At 38.8% G+C, this 11,156-nt stretch overlaps 1 protein-coding gene across 4 annotated transcripts in view; it reads left to right on the top strand.

Moving 5' to 3' along the window:
• Positions 1-9,460, top strand: part of phactr2 (phosphatase and actin regulator 2) — a 45,528-nt gene extending 36,068 nt beyond the window's left edge. For all 4 annotated transcript variants that reach the window (XM_005947325.2, XM_005947328.3, XM_005947327.3 and 1 more), the window contains 3 exons: positions 246-383; positions 1,831-1,907; positions 4,654-9,460. In XM_005947325.2, coding sequence (XP_005947387.1) covers positions 246-383; positions 1,831-1,907; positions 4,654-4,669 — 231 coding nt within the window. In that variant the 3' untranslated portion in view covers positions 4,670-9,460. The remainder of the gene's footprint in view (positions 1-245; positions 384-1,830; positions 1,908-4,653) is intronic.
• The last annotated feature ends 1,696 nt before the right edge of the window (positions 9,461-11,156 follow it).

Below are 11,156 nucleotides of genomic sequence, written 5' to 3'. Positions count from 1 at the left end.
CACACACATACATACATAAGAGAACAGAAAGTACACTGCACGTCTATATTTAGCTACTAATATGTTTTGCCCCACCTTATGAGTCATGGTAGTAGAAAGAAACTGTTTTATATAGAGAGATCAGGCCATCTAGTGGACTCAGCTGGAACTGAGACATTAACCAAAATACTGGGAAGATCATTTTGAAGTTTAATATTTGATTCGACTGACTGTCTACTTTCTCCTCCTTTCTCATCTGTGTGTAGCTGAGCGTGAGGCCGACGGTGGCAGAGCTCGTTGCTAGGAGGATTCTTCGTTTTAATGAATATGTGGAGGTAACGGACGCCAAGGATTATGACAGACGAGCTGACAAACCCTGGACACGGCTTACTCCTGCTGACAAGGTACTGCTCTTGTAGACTGCTTTGTAATGCTTGATATAATTTAATTTATTAGGGCTTTATGAAACCTTTACAGTTTCTATTCAGGGTGAAAATTTTGTGAATTTGTGATGTTGATTACTTTGGTGATTAGAGACTTAAAATACATGTGGACATGCAATCACACATATATGGCAAACAACCATCTGCTTTTGTACCGGCCTCGACTTCTTGGAAAGACTTTAGAAAAGATTTCAGATCTTGGCTGCAGGAATTTGAACCCACTGGGCTGTAAGAGCATTATTAAAATCAGGCACTAAATGTTTCCTGGCTTGCAGTCGCTGTTCCAGTTCATCCCAAAGGTGGTGGATTGGGGTCAGAGCTTGTGCAGGCCAAAATCAAAAACCCATTTATGTATGGGTCTTAGTTTGTTGCAGGTTTTTTTCTAGTTTCAACAGGACGGCCTTCTGCGTACACAGTTGTGTTTCATATTATGGTCTTAAACGTCTCTGTGTGTTTATGCTTGATGATATACATGAAATTCACCTAGATCACACTAAGTCAGTATGTAACTGCATATATGTGCCATCTGCACTGTATGAATATTTAGCATGGCTTAACAAAATATCCTCACAGACAATAAAGACCCTCAAAGTGTGCAGTTTGTCAAGATTTCCCTCTGCTGTTGATGTTCAGAACTGCACAGCACATAAATACAGATCTTGAGACTTCCAGCCCACATCCAGTATATTCAATTTTAGGATATCTTCTCACATTCAGAGGGCAACAGGGAAACGATGCATGGACAAACCAAAGTAAACTGTCTGCTTGCACATTTGTACAGTGAAATCTCCGTCACCAGTCACACCGCAGACAGCCTTGGAGACATATAAATTATTTGTGATCGCACAAATCTAAACTCATTACTGTCAAATAAAAGAATGGACAGGCAAATAAAGCAAGCGACGTCTAACTAAATCCTTAACAGCTTTGAAAATAAACCTCCGACTTCACAGCATCACCTGCATAACCAGGTCAAAAAATGGATGTACTTGATGTTACTGACGACAGACAAAACAAACTTTTCATGTAAGGCTTGAGGGAAGAGTCGGTTACAAACATTACAATAAATCCCTTTAAAATCATTATTTTATAAGTTAAAATGAATGAGAATAATCATTTGTGCTGCTGTGTAATTTGCTCGTATTTTTTAACTCATATACTATTAGTTCCGACTACTTCCCCGAAGCAAAGACTGTAGCTCTGCAGATTTATGGAAATTATCTGTAAACATCTTAAAAGCTCCAAATGAGAGCCCTTAAGCATCTGAACATTTCACATTGAAACAGCTCAAAGGCATCATGAGCTTACTTGGAAAAGGTGATTGGGGTGGGGGGGCACAGTTGGCCTTGGTCTTCTAATGATGTTATTTTCTGTGTGTGTCTTTGTATGTTTGTGTTCTGCCCCCCAGGCTGCTATCCGTAAGGAGCTGAATGAGTTTAAAAGCCGAGAGATGGAGGTTCATGAAGACAGCAAACAGTTTACCAGGTACTTAAGCGGTCAATGGCATTGACCATTTAAGCCAACTCTGAAGCTTTATTAGCGCTTTATCACAGTAAATGCTGCTGTTTATTAGTCACATTGATCAATATTTATATTGTTCTAGTCCCACATTAAAGTCACGATATACTCCTGGGTCGACTCCAGTTTATTTACCTCAGGCAATAATTGACAATAAAGGTTAGGTTCCCCCTCTCATTTGTTATTTTATCGCTGTGCCAAGCCCACCAAAAAGAACTAATAAACCTTTCAATAAAAACACAACTAGCGCAAAATGTTTCAATATTTGTTTACATCCTCTTTCTGAACTTGTGAAATTACATAGTTGTTGATGTTTTTGAAAGAGAAGAGATGTTACTGCAACTCATGCAGAACAGAGACATTGAGTCACCGTTATTTCCTCATATCTTATTATACTTTGTTTTATGAATTTAGAGAAAATAAGAAAAAAACCCAGCAGTGGCAGCATTATGTCTGGCAATGTTTTTGCCTCAAGACTTTATTAAATTGTTAAGGGCTGAGGGGCAGGTCATGCAACGGAGAAGAGTATAAAAGAGAAAGAAAAGTGCTTCCAGGGTGCAATTTTCCCTGTCTGACTTTAAAAATGCTATTAAAGGTGAGCCACAGAAGTCAAGATAACATTTAGGAACAAGAAAACTTTGATATAAAATGTACACGGGCTGGAAATGGAGGAAAAGCAGCTTGTGCACAAACATAGTCCACATGCAAAAGTCCTCAGAGGGGATGCCTTACCTGCAAATTCATTACAAAAGTCAATATAATGAGATGAGAATGAGAACACGTGCTTTAAGAAGACAAAGTTAAAACTGAAATCTTTCCAAAAGTATGTTTTGTAAAGAAATAAAAAAAAAAAAAGATGAGCAGAACGCTTCCTTTCTTTTGAGTCTGACAATGGAAACATTTGAAGGAAGGTCCACGATTTTCATTTTCCTTTGAGAAATCAATGAAATGCGTCATTTGTTCTACGATGCCCAGAAATGTTTTTCCTTTGTGCCATATTTTTGAAGAGGGGAAAAAACCCTGTAGACTTGTGCTTTTCTGCAAGATTTAAATCTATTGTTAAAACACTTCAATTAACAGCACGATTAAAATGCACCACCACCATTTTCGTTCTAAAGCCAGCAGCCGCAGCTCAAAGATAGAGGAAACTCGTGTTTGACTGTTTTTGCCTGATAACACGCTGAAACGTAGCAACGGTACATGATAAAACAATGTTCATATTATAATCTGTCTCACTCACAGTGATGTGAATAAGTTTCTTTCTAGAGTCCGGTGAAAAACTATCTACACGATTACTGCTTCCTTAGGAATTTAGAGGGTAAGGAGCAGCCAGGCTGAAAATCAAATGCACTTGATGAATTGATCATCAACAAAGCAGAAGTTTGCTGGTGTGGAGCATTCAGATGTGTGTTAATAACACAATCTTTCATAGAAATTCACCTGAAGATTCACATGAAAAGACCCAAGAGCTACACCTCAGACTCTACAGGTCTCAGCATGTTAAATGTTGAAGTTCATGACAGTACCTTTAGATAAAAGCTGAAAAAGTATGGCTTGTTTGGAATAGTTTCCAAGAGGAAGCCTCTAAAAGAACATGGCTTAGGTTTCCAAAGTTGCATCTGAACAAACCAAAGGACACACTGTGTTTTGCAAGGGAGCACAGTGGCATAGATGTTTGGATACATACCCAGCACATGTTTGTAAAAGGAATCTGAACCAGCTGTCCGTCTCAGCGATGAAGGAGTGAGAATTTGGTCTTGTTTTGCAGCCACAGTATCTGGGCACCTTACAGTCATTGAGTTAGCATTATAGAGTCAAATGTGAAACTGTCTGGCAGTGTAATTGGGTCAATGCAGCAAGACAATGATCCCATAAAATTCCTCCACAATGATGTGACAGATTGATAAAGTCATACAGTAAAACAAGTGTTCAAGTTATTGCTTCTAGGTAAGCATCAAGATAAGTTCAATGACTTTTAAAGTTGATTTAAGATGGTGAAATGCTTATTGAATGGTTAGTTTTTCTATAGGACTGCACATAATCCTTTTTCTCACATGACTATTTTTTGCTTTGTGGTCCTCGGGATTCCCATATGCTTGTTTGTCATTCACCTAGAGACCATTTTTTGATCTGACGACACCACAAGGTTACGCAGCTCAGTGCAGCCCTGACAGCTTAATGCTTAGCCATGTCTTCATTTCATTCTCATTCTGTTATTTGATGCCTCGACTACGTAAAAAGATATTACTATTAAGTGTCTACAGTCAGCAAATAACTCACCACAAACTGCTGTTACCGACTGTCTTTGATCGCACAAACTACTCACAATGTAGTCTGACAAAGCATTTTGTAAACACCCACCTCCTGGAGTTAAAGATGTGGTCTGTTATGTGTGTTGGTTGTTTTGAATTCAGATGAGTAATTTATGTTTCTGTTAAAAAAGAAAAATACAAGTTTGAAATTCAAATGAAAATTGGCAGCCCTAGTGTTCACTGAGCTTTGGTTTATATCGACAGCAGTTGGTTTAGTGTTTGAGGATTTTTCAAGATCTGAAAAGTGATTTCAGATGCAAGTTTATTCCCAGGTACTGTGCAGATCACTCCTCGGAGTGTTAGTAGGAATTGCTAATAAATGACAATACATTCATGTATTTCTATTATACTGTCTGTGTGTTTCTTCTGTTGTAAATAAACCTTTGTGTCTGTGTTTTCAGATTTCATCGGCCCTAAGTCTCCTCAATGCCCCGTCGACGTCAGCGCCACAAGCTCTCTGGTCCACATCTCCCAGCAGGCTCAGCTCAGTCCACTTCACTCTGGAACTCAGTCGACCTTTTTCACAGCGGACTTTTTGTCTTGTCACAGCAGGAAAAGCACAGGTGTACTTTACAACATTTAAACGTGGCTGTGTTTCATTCAGGTTAACCAGTTCCAAAACCTTGGATGTGCGCTCATACTTTAGAAGAGCGATTGATAGGAAGGTGACACTCGCTTCACCTGCATTTTTCCTACTGAAGCACATCGGAATATCTTATGTAAAAAAGCTCTGTTGCCCCCGATGAAACTTTTAAGTCTATCATAACATCTGTGTGTGTTTCTTGGCACCCATAAAACATTTGCACATATCCAATGTCAGGATAGTGGCGTGTATTGTGCTCAGAGTAGATTTATTTATTGTAGAGTATCAGAACCAGCTGGTACACAAAATATTTTGTGTATTTTTTTTTTTTTTTTGTATGTTTTTGGTCAGCCCTGTAGTAGTGAATATGAGTGTACTGTAGAGTTTGTGTCCTTGCCAGGGTATGCCTTGTCAGTAACTGACAAATGGCCAAATATGGGCAACTTCCTAGTACAGGAAGTGGGGTTGATTGGATAGTTTCATGCTGATGTCAGTGCCTATGTCACAGATCACAGGAGAGGCAGTTTCCTCTGCTCAGATGTTCCCCTCAGAGATGAATCAGAAATACTGCAGTTCATTTTTTAAAAAACATGCTTTAAGTTCTGCCACTAGAGGTCGCTGTATCCTAAGAGTTACAGAAGACGACGGTGCACATAGCTGAAGAATAACCGCAAGTGTTATATTTAAAACTGCTAAAGCTGAGGGAGCCACCTGAGGCTTTAATATTGAAGTGCAAATCCCATTTTGGCCACTTCTAATCCCTCAGCACACTTTCCTGATGATACATGATGATAACATATCATCATGTATTCTCTGCTGGGTTATGAACCTCTAATCACAAAGTGCTGGGCTAGCTGTTTAGGAGATGTACTCATTGTTTTCTTACTAGTTCTATTACAGGCTTTTGGCTGGGGTGCTTTACTTGGCTCTTTATTTGGTGCCAAAGATAAAGCAGGAACCTGATCGTATGTAGGTGTTGGAACGCTTACAGGTTTCATTTTGTTGGGTGGACTACGTAGAGAACAGGCACTGAGAGGTTCAGCACTAGTAACGAACTGCCTTCTTCTTTCAGAGAGTGAAAGAGTGCTTTAATTTTCATTTCCTTGAACATGCTTTTGCAATTTAGTCAAGTGACTTTATTTTTAGAACACATTTAAAAAGAAGAAATGTTGACATGAGTGCTTTGTGACTTTTGTGATTATATCTTTACAGCTAGCTTTAACATTCATCTTGAATCCAGCAAAATTACCTAGTGTCATTACATGGGTTTTTTTTTTTTAACCATGAATCAGATTTATTCGATGGATTTGTTCCACTTTTTGGAAAGTTAATTTCCAGCCATGTTAATTATTTCAATAAGAATCATTTTAGATCATTTTACAGTTTTGGTCAATCATTGGGAAAATGTTTCAACTTTCATGTGGTTGAATAGATGCCATATTTAACAGAGTCAAGAGGATTTCCTTTGTTTAAATGTGGAGCTATGAAGCATCTAGTGTGTGGATATGTGATTTTTTTTTTTTTTTTTTTTAGCAATCTGGCTCGGGTGGTTTGGTAACTATTGGATTTTGGGGGATTTGTGGATTTGCTGACTTTACGTGCACTGCCAGATACTTGAGATGCATGTTTCGGAAAAATGTAGAGGATCCATTAAAAGTGTTTTCTTTCTCTGAGAATGCCAGAATCTTTGTCTGAGCTTTAGTAATATTTTTGTCCCATGCCTACTCGAGAAGAGCGGAGATGTTGGCTGTCGAGTGATTGACAGATAGAGCTTGCTGACCTCCAAAAGACGGTGTTCTCATAATAGAGCCCCAACCTCCACAAACACTCGTCATTCTTCCAAATAGTAACTGAAAAGGGCAGATTGATTGTTTCCGCTTCTGAATGTGCGGGGGTTGTAAAGTGAAAAGATGTATAGCAATGAAAAAGAAGCAACAGTATTCATGTTGATGTCTAAGTTGTTGTTCATATATATATATGAATATACATATATGTGTGTGTACTGTACAGAATGTATATCAAGCATGTGCATACATTGGTATGACTTTGACTACCAATATAATATGATACAACTTTTATGTGAATGTTTTAAAATCAAATTGTGTTGGGTTTTGTTTTTTTTATATTTTTTGATACCATCTCCAGACACTGATAAAGAAGTGATTACAGCTGACCTGAAAGTGGTGCTTTTTAATCAATTTATCAAGCACAGTCTTTAATAATAACCTACCTATTTCATATGTAGACAAAGATAATGATCTCTGGGAATATCCGGTTTTGGATTTATTTCTACAAATATCCACAGTTCTAATCTGCACAAACTAGAAATCCTTTACATAGGAATAATAATCATACTTGGTTTTAGATATTTATATATAAAGAGAGAGAGAGTGTATTATATATGTAAAGTTTACATGTGCTAATTAGTTTGGAAATAAAAACTAGCAGCTGAAGAAAGGAAGTAAATATGAGTTTGATCCCTTACAGTCTGCCTGGGTGTGGCTCCAGCACAGGTGAACACGGTATACACCGTCAGCCAAAGCTGCTGTCAAATACCCTGGAATTTTGAGCTTTTATTACAAATTAAAAGTCATACATCCAGTTGAGTTAGAGGCAAATTGATGTTTTGGTTTTTTCTAGGTTCATAAACATACATTATCTCTCGCATGAGAGGCGTCTTTGGAGGTGGTTCTGAGAGTCTTTACTGCTTTCCATTTATCTCAGAAGTTGGATTTGCATCACTCCCGAGTTGAGCGTGTTCCAGTAGTAAAGTCGGAAAATTAGGATTTGTGATCAACGCATTCATTCTGAGTTGGAAATCCGACTTTAGGAGAAATTCCATTTTCCAACTTTAGCTTGAACATACTATCTAACCTACCCTGCCATCGGAGGTGTTGGTAGGGTAACATAAGCCAAGATGTGAATCAAGATGTGGTTCATTGGGGTCACAAGTGTGTCAAGGTGTGAGTGGCCCAGGTGAACTTAATAAATTGCGTAATGGGAGGGTGGGTCAACAACTCTCACAACTATCTCCAAGGTGATGACCTCGGTAGGGGCACACTGAGTAGCCTAACCCACGTTATTAATCATTTACAGCCTGTATACAGTCAAATAAAATTACAATTAAACTGGTTATTCAGGGTTATCACTCATTATGTACCAATTAGGAAAAGCTTTAACTGTTATCAAAATAAATTAAAAACTTGGAATTTCTTAGCATTTACTCAAAGCTACATTATAGTGTGTTGTACGTAATTTTAGCAATTTATACACTCATCAATCACATTACAGCCTCCTGTCTAATCATGTGTAGGACCTCCTTCTGCTGCCAAAACAGGTCTGACTCATCAGGGTATTGACACGGGACCTTTTGGGATGTCTTGTGTTGTCTGGCATCAGAACATTGGCTGCAAATCCTTTAGATCCTGTCGGTTGCAGGTTGGAGGTGCCTCGTTACAACACACCCCACAAAGGTCCTGTCGGGGTCTTGAGCTCTTCGTTGTGTTCCTGTAATTAGTTTTTGTTGAGTTGCAGGGTGCATTGTTCAGCTGGGAGAGGTTCCTGGCAATAGTGGGTTGTGAAGGCCAGAGTCCAATATTTCCCAGCAGTACATTGAATTATAACAAGATGATCAGTATTATTCGCTTCACCTGTTAGCAGCTTTTAATGTTGTGGCTGATAGGTGTACATATCAGTGCTAAATATAGAGGTTAAAATGAAGCATTACCAAATGAGAATATTTAGAAACCTTCTCCAGGCAAAAGCTTAGTGTTATCGCTTTTAGAACGGCTTTTTAATATTGAAACCGCTTCCACCGAAATACTTGCGTGGAATATCAACAGCATTTATATCGTGCAAAAATCCATATTTCTATCCGAAATTAGGAATGTGGGTGTTAAGCTATAACCACTTAATTCATCAGGATTCAGAACGAATCATCTAAAAACGTTGATGGGTGCCATCTGTTTCATCTCATCTGTACGGCAGCTGTAAAATAAACAGTCACGTTACCCAAAGAAGCTGCAAGCCTATCCCACATTTCCCAGTGTTAATAGTGATCGTGGAAAACGTAATAATAGTTAGACTGCATTTCAGAAGGTATTTCTCTATTTCTCTTGACAGCCATAGTGGCACTTGTTTTTCCTGAGCTGCTACTGTTTATTTGTAATGCTGTCTACTTCCCCCAGTTCATAAAAATGTTTACATTGAGAATGTCTCCTGCTGGTGGTGCTTGAAGCTTCCTTTATTGCTTCCCGAATGTAAATCTATACTTCAGACTGGAGCCACAATCAGACTGCAGTCAAAACCACCCCTTTTTTCTTGAACATGTAATCTTTTCTTGACCATGTGAAAATAAATTGTAATTTGCTGCAGTTTAGCAAATATCATGCTATAAATCTGATATACAGTAATGTATAAACTGTCAGAGTAATGAATTTACTTTGTGCTCAGAGCAGCAAAGGCTGAGGAGAGGATATTTCACATGAGCTCCAACCACCTTTACTCTGTTTGACATTAATCATTCATCTTTGAAGTTGTACTACAATGTTATATATCCCAAAACAGCTACTGTTGTGTCCAAACTGTGTATAGTGTTTTTGTATATAAAGACTTAAACAAAAAGGGTTTTTTTTTGTCATTGTTTTTTTTTTTGTCGTGAATAATTTTATCACTGAAGTAAGATCACAACTGATTTTTGTCTGAGAACAGGGGCACCCAATACTTTAGTTGGTATATCTATTATTTATTTGGCACTGCCTTAATTCTTTGTGGCATAGATGTAACAAGGTGCTGGAAACAGTCTTCAACTGTTGCCTCAGTTTTCTGTTCTGGTCTGACAGGAAGGGCCCTCAGTGAGGTCTGCTGCTGCTGTAGCCCTTCTGCTTCAACACTGGCTTCTCCCTTCAGAGATACTCTTCTGCACATCTTGGTTGTAACCAGTGGTTATTTCAGTAACTACTTGAAGCAGTCTGGCCGTTCTCCTCTGACCTCTGGCATCAGTAAGTAATTTCAACCCAGAGAACTGACGCTCACTGGATATTTTCTCTTTTTTCGACCATTCGCTACATCCTAGAAATACTTGTGTGGGGAAAAAAGCTAATCTGAGAGAAATATGAAATTTCTTTGCCGGAAAGAAAATAAATGTCACAGGTTTGGAATTTAAGCATGTATGTGTTCATACATGCAAAAGTTTCAGAGTTTTTAGTGAAGGTATAATTCATCCACCGGATATGAGTCTAAATGAGAGACAGCAAAGTGGTGCCAGCTGAAAGAATTACACCCTGTTGGTCAGTAACCGCCTCCTGCTCTCTGACCATGAGCTTTCTCGCCAGCATTAAGTGATGTCTGGACCCAGACAGCCTGCCCTGCAGGGAAGGCTTTTAGATGTTGTATATTACAGGGAAATGTATGAATAAAGAAGCGTTATGCAAACTGTGCATACAAAGTGGAACAGAGGAGCTCGGAGATGCATCAGCAATAGGCATCCTAAAGCAATGCATTTGCACATACCTCACAAATACATTAGGATAATATGTAACTTCATTGAAGCCACATAATTTTGCATTGCTGTCCTCTTGCCAGCTGTAGTCCCTGCAGGTGCTTTTTGGCAGCATATTTTCAGAGCCCACGAAGGTTGCGTCTCCTAATTAACTATTCAGAGACGAGAAGAGCAAAGAGCACAACACTCAGTGGGGTTTTATTTTTGAATATGTTACATAATTTGTGGCAGATTTCCTAAAGTTATTGAAATGCTGACTGCCCCCCCCCCCCTCCGTTTCCATTAAGGCTACAAAGAGCAGCACTGAGAGAAATTTACCATCTATGATGCACCTAAAAGTGTGGCAATTAGTGCCAATTAAGCTTTTTTTGGATGTAAGAAAAAAAATATAGAAAGCTCAGCTCACCTCATTTCATCATCTTTTATATGGCTTTGTTTGGATAAACTGCCAAAGATGACAGCATAATTACACTGACTTAAGCTACTGGGTTACAAAAAGGTCCCATCCAGCTCAACGACAGTATGTGCTTTCAAGAGTTTAAATATGAAGTGGGTGTAATGAAGTTGGATGTGCAGAAGAGGACAAGAAAATGCGAACTGGTGATGGAAGGAAACTGGGGTCAAAGAGACCTGGATGACAGAAGTGATAATCATTTTTATAGAGCACAGGAGGGCAGCAGGAAAACTGTATTACCTGGTGCCTGTGTTTGAAAGATACTCCTGGTACACAGTGATCATAAACCTCCTCTCGTTTTATCTTAGACACACACACACACACACACACACACACACACACACACACACACACACACACACACACA

This window comes from Haplochromis burtoni, unplaced genomic scaffold, assembly GCF_018398535.1.
Source record: "Haplochromis burtoni strain Fernald_Lab_line unplaced genomic scaffold, NCSU_Asbu1 Contig_46, whole genome shotgun sequence".
NCBI lineage: Eukaryota > Metazoa > Chordata > Actinopteri > Cichliformes > Cichlidae > Haplochromis > Haplochromis burtoni.
Note: the sequence above shows the minus strand (reverse complement) of the source record. Positions and strands in the feature narration are given on the sequence as shown.